General features: G+C 39.8%; 2 protein-coding genes, 1 long non-coding RNA gene and 1 gene segment (V, D, J or C); 1 reads left to right on the top strand and 3 right to left on the bottom strand.

Annotated features, from left to right (window-relative positions):
- Positions 1-1481: 1481 nt before the first annotated feature.
- Positions 1482-7607, bottom strand: LOC117943722. The segment is given in 7 exon segments: positions 1482-1920; positions 2609-2926; positions 3801-4136; positions 5657-5776; positions 5862-6194; positions 6862-7200; positions 7325-7607. Coding segments are annotated over 7 exon segments (1842 nt in total).
- A 3808-nt stretch (positions 7608-11415) lies between these two features.
- tp53rk (TP53 regulating kinase) lies at positions 11416-12762 on the bottom strand. The gene is made up of 2 exons (XM_034870031.1): positions 12492-12762; positions 11416-12038 (listed from the first exon to the last, which is right to left on the bottom strand). Exons 1-2 carry the CDS (start codon positions 12712-12714, stop codon positions 11557-11559), a joined length of 705 nt encoding a protein of 234 aa, XP_034725922.1. The 5' UTR covers positions 12715-12762; the 3' UTR covers positions 11416-11556.
- Positions 12763-13016: 254 nt separating this feature from the next.
- On the bottom strand, positions 13017-23964 carry LOC117943725. The gene is made up of 3 exons (XR_004656418.1): positions 23955-23964; positions 13237-13242; positions 13017-13164 (listed from the first exon to the last, which is right to left on the bottom strand). It is a non-coding gene; the product is annotated as an uncharacterized LOC117943725 (long non-coding RNA).
- slc2a10 (solute carrier family 2 member 10) lies at positions 16139-24601 on the top strand. 2 transcript variants are annotated; one of them, XM_034870030.1, is made up of 7 exons: positions 16139-16357; positions 18424-18490; positions 20867-22144; positions 22437-22559; positions 23328-23463; positions 23553-23650; positions 23814-24601. In XM_034870030.1, the coding sequence occupies exons 2-6, from the start codon at positions 18487-18489 to the stop codon at positions 23647-23649; spliced, it is 1638 nt and encodes a 545-aa protein (XP_034725921.1). In that variant the 5' UTR covers positions 16139-16357; positions 18424-18486; the 3' UTR covers position 23650; positions 23814-24601. The 2 variants fall into 2 exon arrangements, with proteins under 2 accessions (XP_034725921.1, XP_034725920.1); XM_034870029.1 differs by lacking the exon at positions 23814-24601 and having other exon boundaries at positions 23553-23681.
- Positions 24602-26452: the final 1851 nt, after the last annotated feature.

Below are 26452 nucleotides of genomic sequence, written 5' to 3'. Positions count from 1 at the left end.
TATGAAAATCTTACTTTTCTATCTCATTGTACCATGATATAACTTACAAAAAGCCCACAAAGAACTAAAAAAATATGCAATATACTACTGACTTACTATATATTAGATTGTACTAATATATTTAACTGACAGAGACGTGCTACTGGTTATTTAATCAGTTAACTGGTTGCATATTCAAATTTGAATCACAAAATATCAGAATTAAAATATTACGCATTATTGTTCATCAAACTTTCCAGCTTTATACATATAATTACAGATGTGAAGTAAATGTAAGCATATTGTGCTGATAATGCCCCTCATATTAGCTTCTCTGCATTGGCTTCCTGTAATACACAAGATTGAATTTAAAATCCTTCTCCTGGTCTACCAAGCTCTTAATGATCATGAACCATCATATCTTAAAAGAGCTCATAGTACCTTATTGTTCCACTAGAGAGTTACTTATGGTTCCACTTGGCCTTGGGGGGGATTGTTGAGTCTATTATAGACGATTGTCTAGACATATTATATCTGTAAAGAGTCCTGAGTAGTGATTTGACATATAAGTTGACTTGAATGTCAGTGTTGAATGGTGCTGCATAATAAGGGAATGTTTTGTCTCAGGTTGGTGGGCCTGCAAAAGGGTTCCCAGAGAGAGAAAGAGAGAGAGGCTGAACTAGGCTGTAGTATTTGATACTTCCCAGAGAGCGAGAGAGATAGAGGCTGAACTAGGCTGTAGTATCTGATACTTCCCAGAGAGCGAGAGAGAGAGAGGCTGAACTAGGCAGTAGTATCTGATACTTCCCAGAGAGATAGAGAGAGAGAGAGAGAGAGGCTGAACTAGGCTGTAGTATCTGATACTTCCCAGAGAGAGCGAGAGAGAGAGAGAGAGCGAGAGAGAGAGGTTGAACTAGGCTGTATTATCTGATACTTCCCAGGGAGAGAGAGAGAGAGAGAGAGAGGTTGAACTAGGCTGTAGTATCTGATACTTCCCAGAGAGAGAGATAGAGGCTGAACTAGGCTGTAGTGTCTGATACTCCCAGGGAGAAAGAGAGGGAGAGAGAGAGAGAGCAAGAGAGAGAGGTAGAACTAGGCTGTAGTATCTGATACTTCCCGGGGAGAGAGGGAGAGGCTGAACTAGGCTGTAGTATTTGATACTTCCCGGGGAAAGAGGGAGAGGCTGAACTAGGCTGTAGTATCTGATACTTCCCAGGGAGAGAGAGAGAGAGAGGCTGAACTAGGCTGTAGTATCTGTGTTTACCTTAAAGGTTCAGCTAAATGTGACGCCTCCAGTATGAGTGTAAATACACCTACAGGAAGATAGGAGCTTTAGAGAATTGGTTAAACTGTACTACCTGATTGTCTCCTCTATTAGGGGTTGATTCAATGCTTCTGTGTAAGTCATGAGTCTCTTGAACCTCGTGTGCCGCTCCAAGAGTTTTTCCTTAACAATGCCCATCATATCAGAGGCAGACAGTGATGACTGGACCAGATTGATCTTTTTAAGGCTCAAACTCTGTTTCATCTCTACTAATCTACATCCCAACATTCACAAATCAAACCATGTAGACTGAAATACAAGAGTTTAGTGAGGACATCAGCAGCCGTCAGATATCAGATGCAGGTTGTGGCTTGCAGGCAGGGTGAAGAGCCTCTCCTCAGGCTCCCTCTGGGCGCTGTGGACCACCTGGCACCTGAACTTGGAGCCCTGGTCATCCTTGTTGGGGGTGAGTTTGAGAAAACTGAACATGGAGTAGAGGCCATTGACGTTTAGGCTCGGGGGAGTGTTGAAACAGGAAACCGTCTCTCCATCTTTAGTCCAAGTCACTGACACGTCCTCAGGACAGAAGTCTTTGACGCACAGGTGCAAGGTACATTCTTCGTTCAACAGAGGATACAGTGGTTCACAGTCAATGAACATCACATTAGGAGGAGTTCCTGTTTAAACAGACATGGGACACATGCTATAAAACATGTTAAAGGTGTTAAAGGCTGTGTGTGCAGCTTCTTGACCTGAATAAATTGTTACATTTATCCTGTGTTTATTGTCCTCTGGGTGGGAGGGAGTTGGGGGTTGCAAAAGCAAGAAGGATTTAAACAAAACATTTTTGTTAGCACTTCTAAATCTGAGGCCGTGGTTCTCAGCAGGAAACCAATGGAGTGCCTGCTCTTGGTGAGGAATGAGTACGTAGCTTTTTTCAGGCCTTTCAACCACATCTCAGCTTCTTCATTAGAACATGGAGTTGTTCTGGAAATAGGAATTAGCTGTCAACAAGTGGTTTTGAGTGACCAGAGCTTTACATGATGATGACGGTGTGTCATGAAACCATGAGATGGTTGAAAGCTCTGGGGAAAATAGTTAGTAATGGATTATGTAGGATATGTTTTCAGAATGTTCCATGTAAACATTTTTTCACCATGAGGTTGGAATTTGTTCTATTTTATATTTTATAGAAGTTATATTTGACCTTAACTTTTGCACAATGTCTTAAATTAAAGCTATAGTACCTAGCTTCTGCTGCCCCCCATGAAGAATTCATGATACAAGCCTTCCTTGACCGGCAGTCACAGATTTACTCAAAATGATTATCTAAATCTACTTGCAAAAACAATTTGGTGCTGCTACCTTGAGTGTTGATATGGTACAGGATATCTTTGTAACCCGGAGCAGGGAAGCTGGAGTGGTAAACTCGGCAGGTGTAGACGGCACTCTCGTCCTCTCTGGCCATGACCAGCTCAATCTTACTCCACACGCTGAAGAGGCGGTTGTGTTCGGAAAAAGGTCCGAAGTGTGTCACGGTGCACACCTGCTCCCTGTCGTTCCTGGACCACTCCAGGTCGATGTCTTGGGGGTAGAAGTTCTCCACCCTACAGCAGAGAACCAGCAGCCTTTCCACCTTGGGGATCTGAGGGATGCTGGAGATCTGGAGGAAAGACGGCTCCACTGGAGGTGTGTGAGTGTGTGTGGTGAGAAGAGAGGGCAGTATGTGTTACATAACAACACAGAACACTCTCACTGCTCTGAGCGACATCATTTCCCACATTGTATTTTGCTAACAGCCATGTCAACTTCCTAAAGTGATATGTCAATGTTGGGATTGCAGCTTAACAAATTGTCAGGGAGGTCGCAATCTGGCCTGCAGCTGACAAATATCCGTTGTTGATGACAACACTGTCCTCCCAAGAAAATACGTCTACACCAGTCATTTTTCAAGCAACAATTACGACCTAAGTTTATGTTGATAGTGGCATAACTAGCAGTTATGTTGGGAACAAAGCGGGAAGTAAGGTGCCAAAATATAGGAGCGCCAAATTTCCATGTAATGAGGTAAGTTGGGGTGGTGAATGGGTCAAGCAAACATTGGACTTTCACCCAGGGGACTGGAGTTTATGTCCGGTTTGAAAATGAAAATAAACAGCAAGTTTTTTGTCAGTTTTTTTGTGTTGTTTTACAACAATCGGAGCTACGTCATGTTCTGCGTCACATGCGTAACAGGATGTGAAGTAGCAAATGATTTCTTTATTTTTTAAAGATTTTTTATTTTTTTTCCTTAATGTTTTTAGAGTGACAGTGGATAGACAGGAAAGGTGGGAAAGAGATGTGGATGACAAACAACAAAGGGCCGCAGGTTGGACTTGTTTATGTTATGTTATGATTTTAACCCAAATCACAATCTTTTTCTCAAGGTCTCTCAAGTTTTTGTTCCTAAATCTAACCAAACTGCGGCTGTTTTACAAACGACCCATATCGCCGTATGGTTTGGAGGAATGGTTGCAGTGACATGAATATAGTTTCTCTTGGAGCTAAAGTTACTCACCTTTCACCTGGACTGTAGTGTTTCTGATGATGATCTTGCCCCTGCACATCACCACACACTGGTATTTGGTCAGGTCTTCATTGACAGTCAGACACACAGGCAGGACAGATGTGTGGTGTGTGCCGTCTGACTGGAGACAAGCCTGATCACTCACATCCTCCCTGAACAATAGAGGATCAGATTCTGACTGGACCACTAAGTTTGCGCTGCTTCTCAGTTTAGACCATTTCACTTTAAGCTCCTGCTGTCTTGCTCCTCGGATGGTGCATTTGAGTTCGGTCTGCACCTGAGCATATGTGAGGCTGGGTTGGCTGATTTCAGAAACACTTGGTGGAGCTGTGGAGAGAGATGGAAATTGCACAATTAAGACAATCAGTATCAGTAACAATCACGTATTTCCAAGTATTGTGATTATGAGACAAACTTGAATTTGCATTATGCAGGTGACAGATTCACAGTCTACAGATCTTAACCCAACATTGTTCAATTGGATGTTCAGTAAATGAGGTTTTACTATCACTAAAACAAATAAGAAAATGTCCCAGAAGGCTGAGGCCAATGTAGCTGCTCTGATCGTGCCATGTACTGCTGACTAGTTTAAGCTCTAACACTACACATAACCCCCCCTTGCAAAGTAACCATAACATGAACACAATAAAGTTAAAAGTAGATTTTTCTCAGAAATATAGTGAAGTGAGAACTGTCACAAAATGGAAAATGGAAAGTAGATTAAAGTATCATTAGAAGTCCATTAGCATACAGTAAGTGGTCAGTTTTTTTATGGGAAAATCCATAGACTGTCTATTATTAATTCTAATAATATAATCTAAAGGCTATGGGTCAATCCCTGTTTTTAATACCATTCACGTGCATGAGGATGAAATAGCAGGCACACGAGCAAGCCAGAGAGGAGAATTTCATTCCAGCTGACGTTGGCAGTAACGTACCTAGTACCTAGTAAATGTAGCATTGCTAAAAGAGGTCATTTAGGGTTGATTATACAATTGTACAATTGTTATGATGTTTATATGTTGGGCTGTTTCGGGCTGAAAATCAATACATACACACGTATACTTACATTATATATCAATACAAATAGTTTCACTAGCACCTTTCACACATAAATTTCACAATAGCGTCACATTGAAGTTCTGCATAACTGCCAGCTTTGTTTCTTCACATAGAAACCAAGCAAAGGCTAGATAATGCCACCCCAGTGTGTGATTCATAGTATCCTGGTATTCGGGGAGCTAAAGAGGCAAGATGTGTTAAAGGGCTGTCCCACCAATTAGACAGAAAAGAACTAGTGCCAACAAAGCCCAACTGTGGCGTTGCCTCACATCTCTTCAAGTCACCTGTGACTTGGCTAAAAAGTTGCACCTAAACACACGACAAAGACTACAGCTGATGGCCAGCGTTTTTTAAAACATCAATGAGGCCAACTAGCTCAACCGCCTGCGTGAGTGGAATACTCCATGCCATGTAAAATAGACATTCAGCATACATTTTGCAAAGCTGACGGAATGGTGACTGGAAAAATTCTGCACCTTCTAGAATTAAAATTACAAAACTTAGGGTGCCCGGATTGCTTAGTTGGTAAAGCGGGCGCCCATATATAGAGGTTAACTCCTCAATGTGGCAGCTACAGGTTCAACTCTTTGAACTTTGAATCATTCATAAAGACTCATATAGACTCCTTCAAGTAAAGGATCAAGGAATAAATGAATTTGATGAAATTTAAACAGTTATACAATTAAAATGTGATGCCTCAAACTCCACCACAGCCACACTGAGCTGCACTCTCAGTTCAATGTCTCAATATGTTTAGTCAAGCTGTAATTAGATGCAAGACATACCTTTACAGAAATACCTGTAGAAAATCAAAACGCCCCCAATGACAGCGGTGACCAGCAGCAGACTGATGACACTGGTGACAGCTATTAGTGTGACAGCACTGTAAAGAGGCTGTAATGGAGCTGCAGGGGAAAGGATTTAAGAGATCCATATAGTATAAGTGTAGTTTAAGTATGGATAATAACTGGAAGAAAAATGAAATCCTACCCTGAACGGTCAGTGTAACAGATCTGTTGTACGGCCGGCTGTAGGTCTGGTGCTCCACCTGGCAGATTATGTGTATCTCTGTATCTTTCACTGCTGACGAGTGCAGTGTAAGGCCACTGCGAATACTGTAGGTGCCATCTGGATTGTGAAAGGCCATTTCGGTGCAGATACGGAAGAGGTGGCTGGCACCTGCGTGGACAGTGTGGGAGCCATTTTGGATGTGCCATGTCACGGTAAGTTTCTCTGGATAGAAACCTGTGATGTCACACTGTATGGTCTTCTCCTCCCCCTCTGTCACTGCTGCCTTTTCTGGGAGCAACACTGAAGGTCGAGCTGGGGGAGAAGTCACAAACAATTAAAAAAGTTTTGTAACATTTTAATCCTTAAATTCTACAACATACATTCATGTGCCATATAACATAAATCTCATAGTGTAGAAAACTTTTGCTGTAATGCTGACAATTACATACAGTAATAATATTGGCTAACAATATCGCATTTAAAGCTAGTTCTGCCTCCCCAAGTCGTCAAAAAATCTCTCTCTCTCTCTGTCTGGTATCAATCTTCTTATTTTCTGTCGTAAACGTATTTCCCCCCAAAAAATTATTTAATAATAAACAAAAGCACTGGAACCAAAAATAGAACTCCAACACGTAAAAAGTATGAATTACAATAAAACACCTGTTTAAACACATGGTTTTAACAGTACAGTAAAAGGCAAAAAGTAACAGTAAATCTGACATGCAACTTAAATGACTGCAAGGGGAAAAATCTAAATCATTCGGAAGAACATGTACAGTCTTGTGTTAAAAGGAGTATTACTTTTGTATAGGATTTCTCAGATATTTAAATTATTTTTACAAATTTTTCTAGGCTTGTTAGAGAACGTTCTTATAACCCATTTGCTAAATCAGTAGCACATCTTGAGCTAGAGCATGTGACACACTAGAGTGGAAACAGGTATGGTCTTACAGAGACCATACCTGAGGCAGAGGATTACCCAGCACTTCTAGTGAATTGGTCTCTGTGTAGACCACAGGTGTGATGATCCTGCAGGTGTACAGCCCTTCATCTCTCACAGTCACATTACGAAGATGCAGAGAGGCATCACTTTCTAGCAACTTCGTTCTATCCACTACAAAGCCATCTCTGCTCCCATGTGCAGTCTCATCCTCAAAAGTGTACACGATGCTCTTCTCTGCATGTTTATCCACCTTGTTCCACTCAATGGTTAGAGCGCTCCACTCCACCAGCGTGGACAGTTTATCAAACCGGCAGCTGAGAGTCACGTCGGCACCCACCAACACACTGAGCTTTCTTGTCGTATCAGCAGAGGAACCTGGAAACACAAAAGGGATTAGTGCATAAAGGTGGAGACACGTTCGCAAAAAAGAAGACAATAAAACTGTGCAAGAGACAAACACAGAGTTTTCCTTTACCAGAACGATAAAAAACAAACTTACCTCTACAATGCAAAACAATAACTATGAATTTAATCGTATTTTGTAGATGTTCCATTTGGACTCAGATGTCACATTGCCTGGTCATAATTAAGTGATTACAGTTCAAAGAGATTCTAAAGAGATTGCACTAAGGTTACTTTGGTGGTTGTGTTACCGAATATGTAAAGTAGGGCTTGGCTGGCAAACATTCACCTGGCGGCTCAGTACTCATTAATCTCAAATGCACTCCCTCTTGGACTCTGACCCGTGGCTGTTACCTGAACTTTCACTTACCTGGAATCAGCCGTAAAGTGTTCATTAGAGGGGCCACAACAACCACTTAGTTTGGCTTAAACAGGATACCGGATTTTAATATTAATGCAAACATGTATTGATTCACAATATCTGCACTGTATGTATTGCCATAACATTATTATTATATGTCAGTTAACTGATGCTTTTATCCAAAGCTATGTCAGAGGTTGTATACCTCTAGGAGCAACTAGGGGTTAAGTGTCTTGTTCAGAGACACATTGGTTGATGTATCGCAGGGGAATCAAACCCAGGTCTCCCACACCAAAGGTATGCACCATCACCACCCAAAACAACTATTGACGATATTGTTGGGTCTCTGTAAAGTATATTGTATAGTATAGACCTAGAGTATCTGTAAGTGTCCTCAGATTACGCCTGTTATGATTTGACACTATATATAAAAATTTGTTGAAAATTTTATTTAATGTTCCAAAATGTTGAACTATTCCTTTAACACACAGAGCTGACTATCTGGCGTGTATTTTTGCCAAATATGACTGAAATGTTGATACAATTATTGACCATCAAATCTAAATGCATTGTGCTTTTAGCCTTTACAGTAGTCTCGCTTTGCCAGACACTCCTCCAAAGCGCGCTCTAGGAGAGTCTGGCTACTCCAGACAGCATTCAGGGATGGGAGGAGAGGAAAAAGTGCACTGGTTTAATGGCATTTCTTTAAACCAATCAGAATCGTCATGGGAGGTCCAAAACTCACACAGAGCCGCTGCAAGAGAAAACTCAGATTGGACAAATAGTCTAGATAGTTGTCTTGATCTACCATGAAGAGGTCTAAGCTGCAGTCAACAATAGTGCTCTTTTTTTGTTTTGCATTCATTTTATTTAACTATTTCCACCAAGGAGGTTAGGATTGTGCCTGTCAGCAGATGTCATAAACTGCCACAGAGTGCCTGTATGTGCCACAGGGTATCATTACAGTATACGCCCCAAGCAGTCAGGAGTCCCACAGTTTTAAGAGTCATTCTGCTGCTGCATAGATGTCAGTTTTCAACAATGCCATGAGCATTGTATGTTGGGATACAAAACTCTGTCTCTTAAAATAAAAATAAAAACCTGTGTTTAATCCATCCACCTTGATCTCCTGGTTGTTGCTCTTTACACTGCCAGATGACAGGCTTTGTCCCAGCACTTTACATCTGGCAAGCAACACAAAATAAATTGTAAATACAACTGTGTAAACAGGCTTATTATTTTTTAATTTATTAAGCAGCCCAGAGGATTTTTTCCCTTACTGTAATTATTAGTTTGTTGAATTTTACCAGTTGATAATTGGTTATGTGGGCTATGCTGATGCATGCTAAAAGGAGTGATGATACAGAACTTGCTTTGAATTCCTCAGATAAAGCTATGCAGGGTTCTAAGCAGTTCTAATCATACAACACTCACCACAACCATAAGAGACCAGACTTGAGACTTGACTTGGACAAAGTGATGCAGCCGTTTTCAGCTAGATTCCGTGTTGAAACCCGAAGGATGGTCTCTTTTGTGCTGTCTGCTTTCTATGCAATATTAATTTTAAATAAACATGGGACAAACTACAGTGTTCCAAAACAAAAAGCAGTTACTTTGTATACATCTGATTCAGGTTTTTTTATTACGGGGCTGTTGAATGTGATTTTGATAGCTCTTGTTCTATTTCACGTAATGCCTGACAGTTAATTGACAGTCAGTGAACTCCAGTGTTTATTCCTTAGATCTGTGATCTTAATTATGCTAATTCACAGAACAAGGCAAAAGATAATGAGCTGAATGTCTTTCATTCAGCATGAATCGCTTATCAAAGAAACAGATCCCAGAAAGCACAGATTTTTATTTTTTCAGGTTGCAAGATGCATAAAAACTAAGCTAGACATCAAAACTACATATGGCCATTGTTTCAACAAGACGTAGTCACGTAAAATCAATTTTTAAACCAAACTCGGCAGGTTTTAGATTTATTGTTCCAGAGGGATATTTGTTATCACATCCAGTACGCAGAAACATATGGTTGTGTTTTAATAATAGCAGTCCAACATCACCAACCTCATAAATCATATATATTTTGGTAGAAGTAATATTTCTACTGGCAAATAATTTACTAGTGAGTGATGTAGAGTCATAGAAAATCAACAGACATGACATGCATGCTGCTCATTCAGTGACATTAAATCTGTAAATGAAAGGAGCATGTTCAAAATAATAGCAGTGTTGTGTTTAATTAGTCAGGTGGTTGATTCTGTGTAGAAACAGGTGTCAATTATGGCCCATATTTAAAGAAGGAAGGAAGGAAGCAAATGTTGTGCATGCTGTTTATAGTGCATTTCACACTGAAATACTCAGCAAAATGGGTTGTTCCAGACATTGCTCTGAGGAACAGCAGACTTTGATTAAAACGTTGATTGGACAGGGTAAAACATATATTTAAGTTTAGAAAACTATAGGCGGCTTAAGGATGTTTCCAAAATGATTTCAAATATGGTGATCCAAAGCCTGATCGATGCAGGAAAAAAAACTGTCAACTACCATTTGATTGGATTGAAGAATAGCCAAAATGGCAAAGTCTCAACCAATGACCACCTCCAGGAAAATCAAAGAAGACTTAAAGTTACCTGTGAGTACGGTTATGATCAGAAGAAGGCTGTGTGAAGCAAAGCTATCAGCTAGAGGCCCCCGCAGAGTCCCATTGCTGAAAGAAAGACATGTACTGAATAGGTTGAAATTTGCCAAAAGACACATTGACAGGCCAAAGGAGAAATGGAGCAACATTCTGTGGACTGATGAGAGCAAAATTGTTCTTTTTGGGTCTAAGGGACCGCAGACAGTTTGTCAGACGACCCCCATGCACTGAATTCAAGCCACAGTACACTGCGAAGAAAGTAAAGCATTATTGTGCAAAAGTGATGTTATGGGGCCTGTGTATCGCATACCAGGGATCATGGATCAGTTTCATTACATCAAAATACTTGAAGATTTCATGTTACCTTATGCTGAAGAGGAAATGCATTTGAAATGATATTTCGACAAGACACTGACCCAAAACACACCAGTAAGCGAGCAAAGTCTTGGTTCCAGATGAAGAAAATTGATGTTATGGAGTGGCCAGCACAGTCCCCGGACCTCAATCCCATAGAACACTTGTGGCGTGACATCAAACATGCTGTTTCTGAGACCAAACCCAGTAATGCAGAAGAATTGTAGGAATTGTAGGAATGTAGTTCAATTGTTCTGGGGTGGAATACCTGTTCACATGTGCCAGAGGTTGGTTGACTCCATGCAATATTAGTGCAGTGATTCAAAGTAAAGCAAACCCTTGAGACATGTTACAGATTATACAGTAAATGTTTGAGTTGGTAAAGAAAAATGCAAATACGGCTATTTCTTTGAACAACCCAAATTGCCCAATATTCCTTTTTCTTCACTTTCTGTAAAGACAGAACACAAACTTGATAAATTTTGGTCATGTTTTTGTGAATTGAATGTGCAGTGTTCCCAGATATTATGGAATTAAAAGCTTTTGTTTGGTTTTGTTTGTTGTTTAAGCATTATTTACTTTTTTAAACACACTGCTATTATTCTGAACACAACAGTAAATCCATGCCAACATCCATCTTTTATGTCTTGCTCTGTAGTAAAGCGGGGCAACAACAACTTGTCTCTGTAGATTCTTGGTACGTGCTACCACAAAATCAACAATAATGGATGTGAGGACGCTAATGTGTCTTACTAATAAGAATATAGTCTGACTTTGTATGTAACATTATTGTAGAGTTTGAGACAAATGGTTTCAAAATGTCCTAACATCATTACAAAGACACTTTTTATTATATTGGCTTTCCATAAGAAGAAACAGCTTCTTCTTTTTTGCACAACAACAGCTTTGTAATTAGAACCTACTTTTAGAAACAGCATTTCAAAAGAGGTTTGTCCCTGTACACAGACCATCATCCCACCATTGACCTCTTCCTCCCTCTTAAGCGAACCTCATCAAGCTTTTTAATAACTGCTGAAGACTTCCTTGATGCCGCTGCATAGCTCTTTAGCAGCCTCTCAAACAGTGCCTCTGTGTTGGGGTGGGTACTGAGGAAAGCCTTCTCCAGCACATATAGGTCCACCCCCTTATCCTCCGGCAGAGCTGAGATGTAACTAAGGCCGAAATCGATGAGGAACAGGTCAAACTCCCCATCCTCCAGGCCACATCTCAGCAGCATGTTGGAGGTGGTCAGGTCTCCATGGATGACGTCCTCGTCGTGCATTTTGGCCAGGATCTGGCCCACTCGGTCAGCCAGTCGCTCCAGCTCCTTACAGGAATCCGACCGCTTAGTGGATGCGATGTGGTCACGTACAGTCGAGGAACCCACGATCTCCTCCAAAAAAATACAGTGGGATGCGTAGTCCACAAAATAGACTACAGGAGCAGATATGCCTGAGGAGGGGGAATGAGGAAAGGCTGATTTAACAAATTGTATGTTGGGCTCTAAAGATACAAAAGCAACTCCTTTTAAGTCTGTGTTTTCTCATATTAAATAAGGATACTGTTATTCTTCCTTATTGTCAAAAAAAACTCTGGCAAAAACGTAAACCAAACTGTGTGTTAGTGCATTTGTAAGTACTAATAATGGAGGAAACAGTTTTTTTGTTGGGGACTAGTTTCAGCGGAGGATTTATACACATTTGGTGTGAGGATTTGGGGCAGCAGGTTTCTAAAACGGTTGCACGGTTCTCGGTATAAACTCTCATGTTGAGGTTAGCTGGAGTTGAAGATAGTATCGCTACTTTTATTAAACCGTATTGTATTGTATTGCTAAGTATGCTGCTCTGGATCTAGTCCACTCAGTCTTCTACAGAGTGCGGTCCAGACCAGCAGAGAGAAACTTGCCTGCTCTCCGGCAGCGGAGTATGGAGCGGACCTCCTGCACCGTCCTGCGGTGGGTCAGTTTTTCGTCCAGCACTGGGTGTCTGTAGCGTTTCGGGAACCTTTCTTTCACAATAGTCGGCTTTCCCAGAAACTCTGCCCGGTATACCCGGGCTTCTGCTCCTTGTTTTAATAACTCTGCTTTACTGAGGAACTCTGGGACCGCCATGCTCTTCTCCTGGGCCATGTTTACTTCCGTTGTTTTTCTACTGTGTGCTGTCCTCGTGCTTCCTGTGCCCTGTTTCTACAGGCTGCCACCTAGCGGCCACCAATGAATTCACACAAGGAGAGGAAGAAGGAAATGTCCAAAGAAAGGTTTTACATACTATTCACATCTTACCTTAACGGTCAGCGTATCTTATGTTCATTCGATTTTCATTTCCTCAATAGATATAAAAAAAAAGGTCGAAAGGTTGTTTGATTTTCGTTTTAAAATACAAAATTTGAAATTGAAATAAGGCGTTTTTTTTCTTCTTTTCATTGTAAAAAGGTGATGAGAGCAATTAAAAAAAAATATGCTTTGATATTCATTTTCTATTTCATACAACAAAAAATAAAATCACTCGAAAATAGAAACGAGTGTTTTTTTATTCAGAGACCGGATGTTGTCATTTCCAAGGCAACAGCGCCAGTGTTGCTTTCAGCACAGGCTAAAATGACTTTGGAACAATGGACTGTTAGCTAACATGAACAGTCTATGCTTTGGAACCCTACTCTGATGGTCAGAGTATAAAGTAAGTAAAGTAGGCTATAATCCGTGTTTCGTTTTAAAGCAAAAACTAAAAAAAGAAACTATGAGCTCCGTTTTCCCGTTTTTCCAATGCCCATACACATTTAAAATAACTGGAAGACTGCTCGTTTTTCCTCTGTTGTTTTCTTAGTGAGAATAAGGTCTAATTTTTCTAATGTGCATAAACATTGAAAGTCCAAAACAAAGGTCTCGTTTTTGTTTTGTATAGGCTTACCTGCGCGTTGAAGACCATTTAGCTGGACCGGAAGTGACATTACTGTGTCAAAATAAAGTGTATGAAGATTTAACAGCAAGAAGAATCCGGCACTTTAACAATTACTTGGTCGCCTGTAGCTTCCGATTAGGCTAATTTTAACTATTTTGTTGTTATATAAAGTATTTAGTTCGGTAGCAATAATTAAAAGGTTATTGTGGAAACTCCACTGTTCCATATCGTTTATGTTTTTGGTTTCAAACGAAAAACGGCTTATACTTTGGTACCCTGATCTCTGATGATGCTTGAGCGGACTTTTATTTTTTTAAATGTCACATTTATTTTTTCCATCTCCCTGTCTCCCTCCGACTGTCCGTCCCTTAGTAGAACAGGCATTATGCAACTTGACCCCACACAAATTGCAACAGAAACTCTTTTACCTGATCTAGTTTCATAAAAGTCTCCTTATTATTTATTCTTAACTTGTGTGTTTAATTATGCAAATCATTGAGACATTGTCTAATTTTCATAAATAATGGTGTTTCAGTATTTTTCAACTTGGACTTGAACTAATATGTTATAGAGGACTTTTATAAGTAGTAAACATTTGTCAGATTTTCTTTGGTAATTTGTGGGAGATACTATTGATGCACTATGCCAGGAAGGCTAGCTAGTTGCTTTTAGTCTGTAAGATGACCAAACGTAATTTAAATATAACGACATAATAAGGCCCCTGAATTAAATAAAAGTAAAACAAATGTATTTAGGCGATTGAACTATATTGACTAATATACATCTTTATACTGTATGTATGCCCATTTATCCATTTTAGGATGTATTTCATAGCCATATTTATGTAAAGAGGTGCAAAAAACCGGAGGATCAGTCGCTCAGAAAGTTGGGGTTAAAGATTTTCCCAACTCCAGAATCAGACACTGCGAAGTGTCAGAGGAGTCCATACAGTATATGGTCACATCAAGTTAGAGTCATTTTCAGTTCCAAATCTCCTCACATTTCCTGCTGAAAATCCTCTTGCACCCCCACTACCCTGTGCTATGTGCACAGAGATTTCTGCACATGACACTGATGCTTTGGAAATGACAACATCCAGTTTCAGATTGTCAAAAAAGCAGGCTTTTTTTCATTTGTGTTTTCTAGAGATTTTTTTTATTGTTCTATGAAATAGGAAATGTAGGTGTTTCCATCAATCATAAAGGAAATGTACTGTGAGCTACTTGGATTCCGTGATCTATTCATTCCCACACAGAAACATGTTGTCCTGTTAAGAAGTCACTGTAATGTTGTTTTACCAATGAACACAAACATTTCACCAATCCTAAAATGGTGTGTTTGAATTTTTCTGCATACTGGGTAGAGGTGTAAAAGTTGAAATGCAGACATTGACGATTCTGCATTGATACAGTGCTGGACATGATCGATTATATCCTACTGAGGTTGCTTCAATTCAATTCAATTTTATTTAAATGATCAAATCATGACAAGAGTTATCTCAAGATACTTTACAGAAAGACTAGGTCTATATCACACTATGATTTACAAACCCCTAACAATTCTATTAATTCCCCCAAGAGCGAGCATGGTGGGAGGAAAAAGTTCCTTTTTGGGAAGAAACCTCGGCCAGACCCAGGCTCTTGCGCTGTCTGAAGGTGCCGGTTGGGGATGTGAGGAACAGTCACACTAAAGATAATGGAACATTGACTAAAAAATAATAGAAGTAGTAGTTCATTGTGGATTTTCCGGTCACTGCGTCATGCTTCATGACTCCACAACATTCAGAAAGTGTCATCTTTTCAAGAACAGTTACAATAAAAAGGGGAGTGCGTAGTAAATATCTGACTACTTGAATTTGTTGAGGAAAACCATGTGCAGGCTATAATAATATTGAGGAGGTGCTGCAGCGTAATATGCAGGCCTACAGCAATCCTGAACTATGAATGATAATAATAATGATAATAAATAGCTAGCTAGCTAGATAGATAGATAGATAGATAGATAGATAGTTAGATAGATGGATAGATAGATAGATAGATAGATAGATTATTCATCCCACAGTGGGGAAATTATCTTATTAGAGCACAAACAGTTTCCTACAGTAAAATTAAAAGCAAACCCATAAACAACACGCAAACAACAGACAATGACCAAAAGGAATTGAATGAATGTAAAGTGGCATTAAATAAAAGGTATTGTAAAGTGTGGTTGCCATAGTACAAAATATAAATTAATAATAATAATAATAATAATGATAATGTATACTTTATTAGTCCCACGAGGGGAAATTACAATTTACACTCTGTTGTTATTACACACAGGCCTGAATTACAGACATATCAACAAATATCTATCTAAATATCTATCTATCTATCTATCTATCTATCTATCTATCTATCTATCTATCTATCTATCTATCTATCTATCTATCTATCTATCTATTCTCAGTACCTATTCATGCACTAAATGGAGAGATGTCAGAGTGGGTGTGTGTGTGGGGGGGGGGGGGGGCTAAGCCTACATATTTCTTGGCATTCTTTTAAAATATGGCTTGAAAAATAGTGCAAATAGTTGCTCTTTGAGAAAATAAATCTCCCACACTAGGTTTGGGTTAAGTCCTGCATCTTTAGAACATCTGGCTCCATAGTCCAAAATGAAAACTACTGACTGGTCCTTTAACCTGTGAGCGCTGTGTTGAGTCTTCGTGACTTTCCTTCCTGGGAAAGTTAGCCAGTTGTCGACCTCTGGTGTCAAAACTTCGCCAAGAAGTTTTCCCTCTTTCGAGTTTAACACGGCTGCCACGTAGCGCAAACTTCCAGGGAAGTATCAGCAGTCTTCAGGAGCATCTCTTTATAATTCCCTCTGCTGTTTACGGTGAGTCCATTTCCCTTCCCGGATGTCTCACAGCCGAACGAGTCCTCAGCGGATTAAAGTGGCTTCACTGTTCATATACAGCTTTAAAACACAGATGGCAGCAGCCTGTCGCATCTACTGTCCGCCCCGTCAAACAACACGGGCAGACAGTGCGAGTCGATGAAAAGTGGTTCTATTGTCCTGAAACTGTTAGCAGCAGCGGTTTTCTTTGAAATTAAAGGAAAACGTTGTGACATAGACCCAGTGGTGGAATGTAACCATACAATTAATCGAGTACTGTACAATTTTGAGCATTCCATGCCCCTTTGTACTCCTACAGTTTAGAGGGAATATCATACTTCTTACTCCACTCCACTTCTATCTAAAAACAGTTAGCCTAGTTAATAATGCAAAAAACTAATAAAAGATCATAAAATATGATGCATTGCTCCAGTAAATTTAGCTATAGAAGAGAATCTGAGTCTTTCCTCCACCACTGGAAAAAACAGTTTCCACTGTTTTACACAGTTTTCGCTTCCTTATGTATGAGCACTGTTATCTTTTAGTTTCTGCAATTATATAACACATAGTGTAAACTTGAAGTGCTTGATAAACTGTAAGGATTGATGGATTTTACAGACAACCATTCTAATAATAGATTCCATTCATTTAGAAAGCACACGTCAAACAGATGGTCCACTTGCTTTATGTCACTTTAAAGTGAATATTGTTTCTCAGTCAATCAATTCTTAGATTTGTTGCTTGGACAACACAAGCAATTTGACGAGGCCACGTGGGCTCTAGTAATTCAATCAGAAGAGACTTTGTTGCAAGTATAAAAAAGGTTTACTTGTTACATATGCGTGGTAAAAAATACAGAGTCTTTGGAGATTACACTCCGTCACAATCACTCTCATTCACCCTTTCACACACTTGCAAGGCACATCTTGTGGGCACAACTTGAGGTTCAGTGTCTTGCTCAAGAAACGTTGGCAAACTTAAAAGCAGATTTTTTTTTAAAGAAGAAGTCAAAGAGAACATAACTACATATGTTTGGGCAATGGACAAGTATCCCAAAAAAGATGCTATTGATATGCATTTTGGGAAATGTAGGATCCAGAATTGTTTTAGCTTGACCATACTAAGGCCAAAAGTCGGGATATCCCAGACTCTGCTGCTTTAATTTTGACAACGTTTTTTAAAATCTTGCGAGTTACTTAATTTGATCGAAGATGAATCACTGTTTTGTTGACAGAGGAATTTACCAGCAACTATAACAAGAGCTTTAAAAGTAATCAGAATCAACTCCAAGAAGATAAAAAGTCACTGTTTGGACACAATGACTGATAAAATATTGTAAAATGTCTCTGTTGGAGTTGAAATTTGTCGGAATTTGGAACTATGATGCTACGTATAACCCTAACAGGAACCTTCACAGTTACAAATTGATGGGAGGTTTTGTGTGCCTGTCTAAATATTGTTTTGAGTTTTAATTATCCACAAGTGAACCAAAACCAGCTCAACCAAAAATTATAAATGAGGACTGTCCTCTGAAATATGTTTCCCAGTTAGGGCTGTCCTCGATTAAATAAATTATTGATCCACTAACACTCATATGATTTTGTTTACTAATCTATATTTAAATAAGTTATTCCGTATAAAAAAAAACTAAAAATGACTTAGCGACTAAAGAAATCTTAGTTGGGGGACAGCCCTACTCCCAGTTCATTTCTACAGAGGTGGTGCTTGTCGGCACACTGGTGTAGATTCCTCCCCCTAACCCCCACTGCTCTGTCATTATCAGCTGATATTTAATTTTAATATAGGACTAAACAAGCTAACTGATTGGGTCAGAGCTATTTATTTAGTTTAGACCATCTCAAGTGGACTCCCTAATGAAATCATGGCAATTAACAAAAGGGTTGGCATGGTGACAGGGCTGCAACAGGCTATTGTGGGCTCCCTTGTCTTGTCTATTAGCAGCAATACACAAGACTCGCAGTGGGTGCCAGACCAGGAGAGCACTGCAGGAACTGGAGATTGTCCGAACAATTATTATTTTCTTATGTTTTGCTTATACTTCACAGAGGATGCCTTCCAAGAAATGAATCCAGCCCTGACTGAAATGTGAATGTAACAGGACCGAAGCAATGGGTAAGTTATATGCAAATGTGTGATTTTCTATTGTAAAGCAGTTAGTTTTACTTTAATGTAAATTAAAGCAAGGTAAGGAACCAATGCATTACATTGTAGGGCTGACCAGTGTGTCCTGTTTAAAGTCAATACAAATACCATTTCAATCAGGAGAGACTTGTTTGCAGATGTGCAAAGGTTTATTGTACATAAGCATAATACAATGTACAGTCTTTGGAGCTTTAGACTCCATCGTTATAGAATAATTTGTAAAAGGAAGCCAAGACAATCCCCGCAATAGAGTCTAGACACTGGTGGTGGCGGCAAAGGAGCCCAAAGACCAGACCGAAGGAGTTGATGGAGCTTCCTGCAGGAGGAAGACCCAGGATGCCTTTGAGTAACATTGACTGGAGGTGGAAGGAGAAGTGGAGGGTTGCACACTTTTCCTGAAATAACAGCTGACAGCAGCAGGGAAAGAAACAGATTTAAAGCGGGGTTTTGATTCTGTGATTGGCCCTTGGAATTTGTGGTCAATTCTGTTTGGTTTCACAGGAAAGTAAATGCCTCCAACAGCTGATTTTTAATTAAGTGTTAGGTCTTCCTGAAAGAATTTACGCTGAGCTACATTACTTTAGTGTCACAGCTGCGAAAACCTCTGAAACTCCATTTAGACCATCAAGAGCCCTTAAATAATCATACAACTTTTCAAATCAACCAATCAATCAAATGGCTAAAGAAACTTAATTCTGTCATTTTACAAATGGACTGTGTATGCAGTCAGTGAGGAAATGTTCAAAGCTACATTTTTCCTCAAGGAACTGTTGACAGGGTTAATTAGTATTGAGATCCAGAAGCTTTCATGTGGACTACCGTCTGCCTCATTTGCATTTCTGTCAATAGATACTGCACATGAAAGACTCAGGTTAATGCGAGAAACAGCTGCGGAACAGTTGGAGTGATGAACATGAATCATTTATTTGCCATTAACTAGAATATGATGCATTCTGTAAACTAACATAAAAAACATTGATATTTGCACAACAGAGCTTTGATCGAATTCATTAAAACACAGGAAACCAGGAAATTGTGTATTATGTATTGCGCAAAAATGAAGATCTTCCTGAGTAAAAACATAGTCTACATTTAGACTGTAGAAAGATAGATAGATAGATGTTTATTGATCCCAAAAAAATGGGAAATTCCTGTGTTACAGCAGCAAAATCAGTCACAAAGCACAAAATATAAATATAAATGAAATACTAGGAAAAATATACATACATACAGAAAACATGAATAATAATACGAATAAAGTAAAAAGACAAATATATTTGAATATGTACAGGATGGCGCAACAAAAAATGTGCGACAGCTTAAATAATATGCTAAGTGGTACCCAAACCTTTTTCCACCACAGCACCCCTTCATAGGATTTGTTCAGCTGAGACACCCTGTCACTCCCTGATGTACGTCAAATGCAGATTTAAAAGGTTTACGGCATAACGTGTCATACTGAAATTTGTTAAATCCATGAAATAATAAACTTTTCTCATAACAAACAATAACAGAAGATGGAAATCATTTCAAAAAACGTTTTAGCCATCTATGATTGTTTGATTGCTAACGTTAGCTCAAAAAGCCATTCAACTGTCAACCTTTTTGTGTTTGATTGATAGCTTGTAGCTAAGCTAGCAGTCATTTCAAAATCATTTTAGCTATCTATGATTGCTTGATTGCTAACGTTAGCACAAAACACCATTCAACTGACAACCCATTGTGTTTGATTGCCTACTTGCTGCCAGCAGTGAACAAACTTTGTTAAGTAGGTCAATTTTTTACTGTATTGACATTACAGAAGTAATAAGTATGCATCTTGTATGCTACTTGTCGCAAAGTGACGCATGCACGACTCAAATCTGCCCTCGACTTACATTGGGGAGTGACACACCCCGTTGTGAAGCAGCACCCATTTTGGAAACCACAGCTCAAGCATTTATGACATCATCCATTACTTCCGGTAGGCACATTTTTAGGATATAGACTTGCTGCTATCTGGAGAGGTTAATATTGCATGAAATCCTGTAAATATAGCAAACAATCTCTAAAATATACCTCGCTTTGAACCAGAATTAAACTAAACACTTTTTAAATATAAAATCTGGTGTCTTGAAGAAAAAAAAAGACTTTATGTGTTTTGTTTGAATGGCTGTAAATAGAGCTGCTGATTTTTTGGAGTCAGCCATTAGTGGTACGATCTGGTGAAAAAACTCCATGAAGGTGAGACATTAGTTTAAAATTCACAAGTTTACCACAGAGATTGTTTTGCTGTGTAAATGTAGATCTTTTGTTAAGGGTGCACTTCTAAAATAGTAAACCACTGAATGTTTTCCTTCCTCCCAGGTTGTTCCATCCTCCTGTTGGCCGGTGTGGTGTCCAGTCTGGGCGGCCTTGTCTTTGGTTATGAGTTGGGCATCATCTCGGGTGCTTTGCTGCAGCTCAAAGCAGAGTTCAGACTCTCATGTGTCCAGCAGGAGGCTCTGGTCAGCTCTTTGTTGATAGGAGCTCTGCTGGCCTCCATCGTGGGCGGCAGCTTGATTGACCATCGGGGCCGCAGGAACTCCATACTCCTCAGCAATGTCTTGATCCTGATTGGCAGCCTGGTCCTTCTCATCGACTCCTTCTCTGCACTGGTAGTAGGCAGGATGACAATGGGCTTTGCCATGTGTATATCCTCCATGTCGTGCTGCATCTTTGTGTCTGAGATGGTTACCCCGGACCGAAGGGGCATTCTGGTAACACTGTATGAAGCTGGAATCACTGTGGGCATCCTGGCAGCTTATGCTATGAACTACATCCTGTCTGACTCCAAAAGAGGGTGGAAGTGGATGTTTGGATTAGCCGTAGTGCCGACTTTGATTCAGCTGGTTGCTATCTGGTTTCTTCCATCCAGCACGAAGGAATCTTTAAGCCAAAAATATTGCTTTCAAACTGAAAGAGACCAAATAAGTACCATTGGAAACCAAGAAGCAGGTGACTCAGAAGTCAGCTCCAGCATGGAAAACAGGAAGGTTCAGTTTAACAGCATGTACCTTATCCAGTCTAAAGACAACATGAGGACTCGGACTGTCATTGGCCTCGGGCTGGTGCTCTTTCAGCAGTTCACAGGCCAGCCTAATGTTCTCCTCTATGCCTCCACTATCTTCCACTCGGTGGGGTTTCAGAGCAATGCCTCCGCAATGCTGGCGTCTGTTGGCTTGGGGTTAGTCAAAGTGATCTCTACTCTGATCTCCATGGTGTTTTCTGACAGGGTGGGCAGGAGGCCTCTGCTCATCAGTGGTTGCTCTGTTATGGCGCTGTGTCTGCTAACCATTGGACTCCTCAGTGGGCATTCATTGATGAATGCTAAGAGACCTTGTAATTCTGAGGACTTTAACGTTAACAGAACAGATGCACCTCATTTAAATTTTGGTAATCGATCAGTTTTTGAAATGCCTGAGAGCCAAAGACTCCTTGATACCAGCACACAGGATCAAGATATAGTACTTGATCAAGTTAGACAGAAACCCCCGGACACTACTCTGGCATCTCCTTCTGGTGCCCCTGGCACAGTCGTGAACTGGATCATTCTTGTGTGTCTGATGGCTGTCGTCAGTGCTTACTCCATTGGATTTGGACCAAGTTTGTATATTCTCATGTTACACATGTATTGTCATGTTTCACAAAGGTTTTTTTGTTTTTTTTAAGTTTAAAAATGTGTATTGTGCATGTAAAGCTACACAAGGCAAGATTGACAGAAATACCCATACTATAAACTAAAGCACATACTACTATGCGTAATAGACACTTTAATAAGCATTTTGGAGCTGCTAGCATGCCTACTGCAGCTTTATCACCTTTAAAATAACCCTACCCAACTCTGAGTGGGTTATTAGAGCTGGTATATTAAGATTTTCCTTTTGTCTTTGACCAGTGACCTGGCTTCTCCTGAGTGAAATATTTCCACCCGCTGTGAGAGGAAGGGCATTTGCGTTTACCAGCTGCTTCAACTGGGCTGCCAACCTGTTGGTCACATTCACATTTTTGAATTGTATCGGTGAGTTCCCATATACATTATTTACCTGGCGCACATTTTCACTAGTTACAATAGAAAAAGTGCAGGTGTAACTAATAAAATTAATGATGGATGAAGTAGAATGCAAATGAGTTGTGAGATGGGACATGTTACATGAAAACAGTAATTGGAATAATGTTAATTTGTCAGTCAAATTGTAAAATTTAGTCTGCACAACCCTAATATATGGGTATATGATATATATAATAAGGAAATATAATAAACACGTGATCTGTTATTATAGTAGTGTAGCATATTGCCTTGCTGACATTGCACACAGACACTTCAATGAAGTCTAACTGTTCATTTAATTAGTTACAGCTGAGCTTTTTTTCTGGTATGACAAGTTAAAATGTCTGCTGAGAAAACAGGAGAGACATGTGAGCGCATACACACCTACACAGGAAGACGTCTTATCAAATGAAGGGAAAACATCTGTGTGGGTGGACCACTGTGTACCACTTTGAAGGAAGGTTTGGTAATGCTAAAAAGCCAGCAAGATGTGAAAGTAGCATCCTCTGGGCTCCGTAACTCCATAAGTTATTTATTGCTATCGGTGTGTAAAGACTATTTCAAACTATATTTAAAAAGGTTATATTGGAAATAGTTACCAACGCTGCAATTTAAGAGCGAACTTGACTTAATGTGTGATCTGATGAAATGATAGTCATATTTCCTGGTACGTTTTTCCTGACTTAATTTACGTGAAATAATGACCAGCACAGAGTGGACTGTGTTTTTAATCAACAGATGCGATCGGTCTGTCTGGGACGTTTCTTTTGTATGGGGTGGCTGCTGTGGCAGCTGCGGCCTTCTTCTTCTTCATGCTACCTGAGACCAAAGGGAAGACTCTGGAGCAGATAGACAAGGAGCTGCGATCAAACAAGTAGGATCTATAGTTGTCTGATTAAAAACACAATGTAATTATGTAAGGTGGCATGCTGAGACACTGATGTGCTTGGCCTTGTTTTGCAGGTTTTATCATAGTGAGGAGTGCTGTTGCATCATCAGCTGGAGAAACACTTCCCCACAGTACCAAAGAGTGCACTGTCAAGTTAGCCCCTCAGGGTGATTAACACTGACAGTCACTGATGTAAAAAAAAAAACATGATGGTTTCAAACTCCTAGAACATTCTTTTCCATTAAACTTGATATTAGAATACATGTGTCACAAAGCTGATAGCTATTGTAAATGACATATTGGGTGTGTTTATTTACATGTTTTGCTTACTAGCAACTCAGTTTACACTATTAACTGTGGATTTGTCTGATCATTTGACCACTCTAGTTTGGGTCTCCTTAAATTGTGAGGTAAAACTATAAAGAAAACAATGATATTATGAGTTTGCAATGATCTCTGAGCCTTGAGCCCTTGACAGTTTTGCTTGTTTTTAGCATGGCCTTAGTGAGCTGTTGCCAGGGAAAACATTTGCTGTTGCTTCCAAGTTCCCATGAAGTACTGTGCACACAGAACTATAGACTGTTGTTAGAATATTTTTTTATAGTTTGCGAGAGCACCTTAAAACAACCAGCACTCCTTTACAGCTACATAACATGGATGGGATATAATAGTATGTATTAAATATAGTATAGTACAGTATATAAGTATAAAAACAGTAGGGTATCATATAGGAAAATACAGTACATGTAGTAGGCCTGCAACTAATGATAATTTTCATAGTCAGTTATACTGTTAGTTATTTTTCTTGATTAATGTAGTAGTTGTTGGTCTATAAAATTTCATATGGTGAAAAATGTAGGTAAGTGTTTCCCAAAGCCCAAGATGACGTCCTCAAATGTTTTGTTTGTCAACTGAAAGATATTCAGTCTACTGTCACAGCGAATTGAAGAAACTACCGCATTTAACAAGCTGCAATCACACAATGTTTACTGCTTTCATAAAAAACTCAAACAGATTATCAAAGTAGTTGATTCATTTGATGATTGATAACTAATTGATTAATCTTTGAAGTTCTAGTGTGTAATACAGTAAGTCTTGTGTAATATAATTAAAATATAACAATATATATATATATAGCAAGGTATACATATTAGGTAAATAATCCAGGAGTCCAACAGGGTATGATAAATGTATCTTACATAGGTCAGGATCCATTCACACACATTCATACACTGTGGGCGAGTCTGCCATTCAAGGTTCCTCATCAGGTACATCCACACATATTCACACAGCATCGGGGGCAATTAGGGGTTCAGTGTCTTTCCTAAGATGGAACTGCCTCAACTTTCTGATCGGTACCCGATGAGCCACACCCACCCCTATAGGGAGGGGGATATCCTTCTTATTATGAAGACCTGCTGTATGCCAATGGCACATGCATGATTTTGTATATATTTAATGCAACTATATTTATATCTCTGTAAATTGTTCCCTTCAAGTCAACTTAAATAAATTGTTAAAATGTGTGCGTGCGTGGATTGCAGCTGGAACAAAGAACCGCCTGAAGTGGGCTACCTATCTGCCCACAGCTTGTCGTAGAGAGCATCAGAGGGTTATCTAGGATGGCTTTGATATGCCCAAATTCTTATGAGCCACTGACTCCAGACTGTATGGTTCCAGCCCAATTTGAGCTGGCAACCTCCCCAGCACACTGGCTACTACAGAGTGATAGAAGAGCTTTAGAAGCCTGTTGTACACACTGAATACTCCAAGTCTTCTCAGTAGGAACATTCTGCTATGGCCTGTCCCGAAGAGGGCTTCAGTGTTTCAGAACCAGAATTTTTTTTCTCCCTTCCTTGTGTCCGCCCTATCCACTTCCTCTCCCTGGATGATAAACTGGACAGGGGATCTCAAGTTCCTCTTGTAACCCACCACCAGGTCTTTGGTCTTGGTGATATTGAGTTTCAGTTGATTGTGTTTAACCCATGTGATGAAGCTCTCCATCAGTCCTCTGTACTCTTCATCTTTGTTGAGGCATTACCAACATGTCCATTCTGTAAAGTTATTGGTCTTTGTAATTAGTCTTATTGTCCATAGTGGCCACAAAGTAATACCTTCCTATTTTGACTCAAATGTAAAATTGTGGACATCTACCGTGCTTCTTTTGTTATTTAAACAAAGGTTGTTTTGTACTTAGAGGCTAACTCAGAAGATATCCACTTTGGATTTGTTAAACTCAAGAATGCCAGAGCCTCATATTAGCAGAGCACATAACAGGGACTGTGGATTCTGATAGGTCTGTTAGTGTCACATTAGAAAGGGATAACTAGACAGACAGTATGGAGAGAGGAAAGAATTACAGTAAAAGGTCCCATGTCATGAAAATTTTACTTTGAGTTTTTTTAACAATAATATGAGTTCCCACAGCCTGACTATGGTCCCCCAGTGGCTAGAAATGGTGATAGGTGTAAACCGAGCGCTGGGTATCCTGCTCTGCCTTTGAGAAAATGAAAGCTCAGATGGGCCGATCTGGAATCTTGCTCCTTATGAGGTCATAAGGGACAAGGTTACCTCCCCTTTTTCTGCTTTGCAAAACCAGAGAATTTGGCCCACCCATGAGAGAGAGACATCATGGCTTACAAACGGGCAAAGTGGCAGTTGGTCAAGGCCAAACACCCAGCCTCCACCATGCACCCTCCCCCCCTCTCCTCCTTAAAAGCTAAAGACTCAGAAATGACACATATTAAGGAAAGCTCATTGTGGGACTGGTTCCAGTGGCTGTAATTCTGCACCAAAGCAGAATTTGGGAAAGAAACTTCAGATAAGGTACTAGGGGACCACTAAGGTCTATATAAAAGAGACTTCAGATACAGTATTAGAGGACCACTAAGGTCTATATAAAAGAGACTTCACATATGGTTTAGGGGACCACTAAGGTCTATATAAAAGACACATCAGATACAGTATTAGGGGA

The sequence above is a fragment of the Etheostoma cragini genome, chromosome 4 (genome assembly GCF_013103735.1).
Source record: "Etheostoma cragini isolate CJK2018 chromosome 4, CSU_Ecrag_1.0, whole genome shotgun sequence".
NCBI lineage: Eukaryota > Metazoa > Chordata > Actinopteri > Perciformes > Percidae > Etheostoma > Etheostoma cragini.
The sequence above is the reverse complement of the archived record's forward strand: the minus strand, read 5'-3'. Positions and strand labels throughout refer to the sequence as shown.

Coding starts and splice junctions, on each gene's coding strand:
- tp53rk (XM_034870031.1), bottom strand. CDS start 12,714: ATGGCCCAGGAGAAGAGCATGGCGGTCCCAGAGTTCCTCAGTAAAGCA. Junction 12,039..12,491: donor ACTCCGCTGCCGGAGAGCAG/GCAAGTTTCTCT, acceptor CCCCCTCCTCAG/GCATATCTGCTCCTGTAGTC.
- slc2a10 (XM_034870030.1), top strand. Junction 22,145..22,436: donor CTCCATTGGATTTGGACCAA/GTTTGTATATTC, acceptor GTCTTTGACCAG/TGACCTGGCTTCTCCTGAGT. Junction 22,560..23,327: donor CACATTTTTGAATTGTATCG/GTGAGTTCCCAT, acceptor TTTAATCAACAG/ATGCGATCGGTCTGTCTGGG.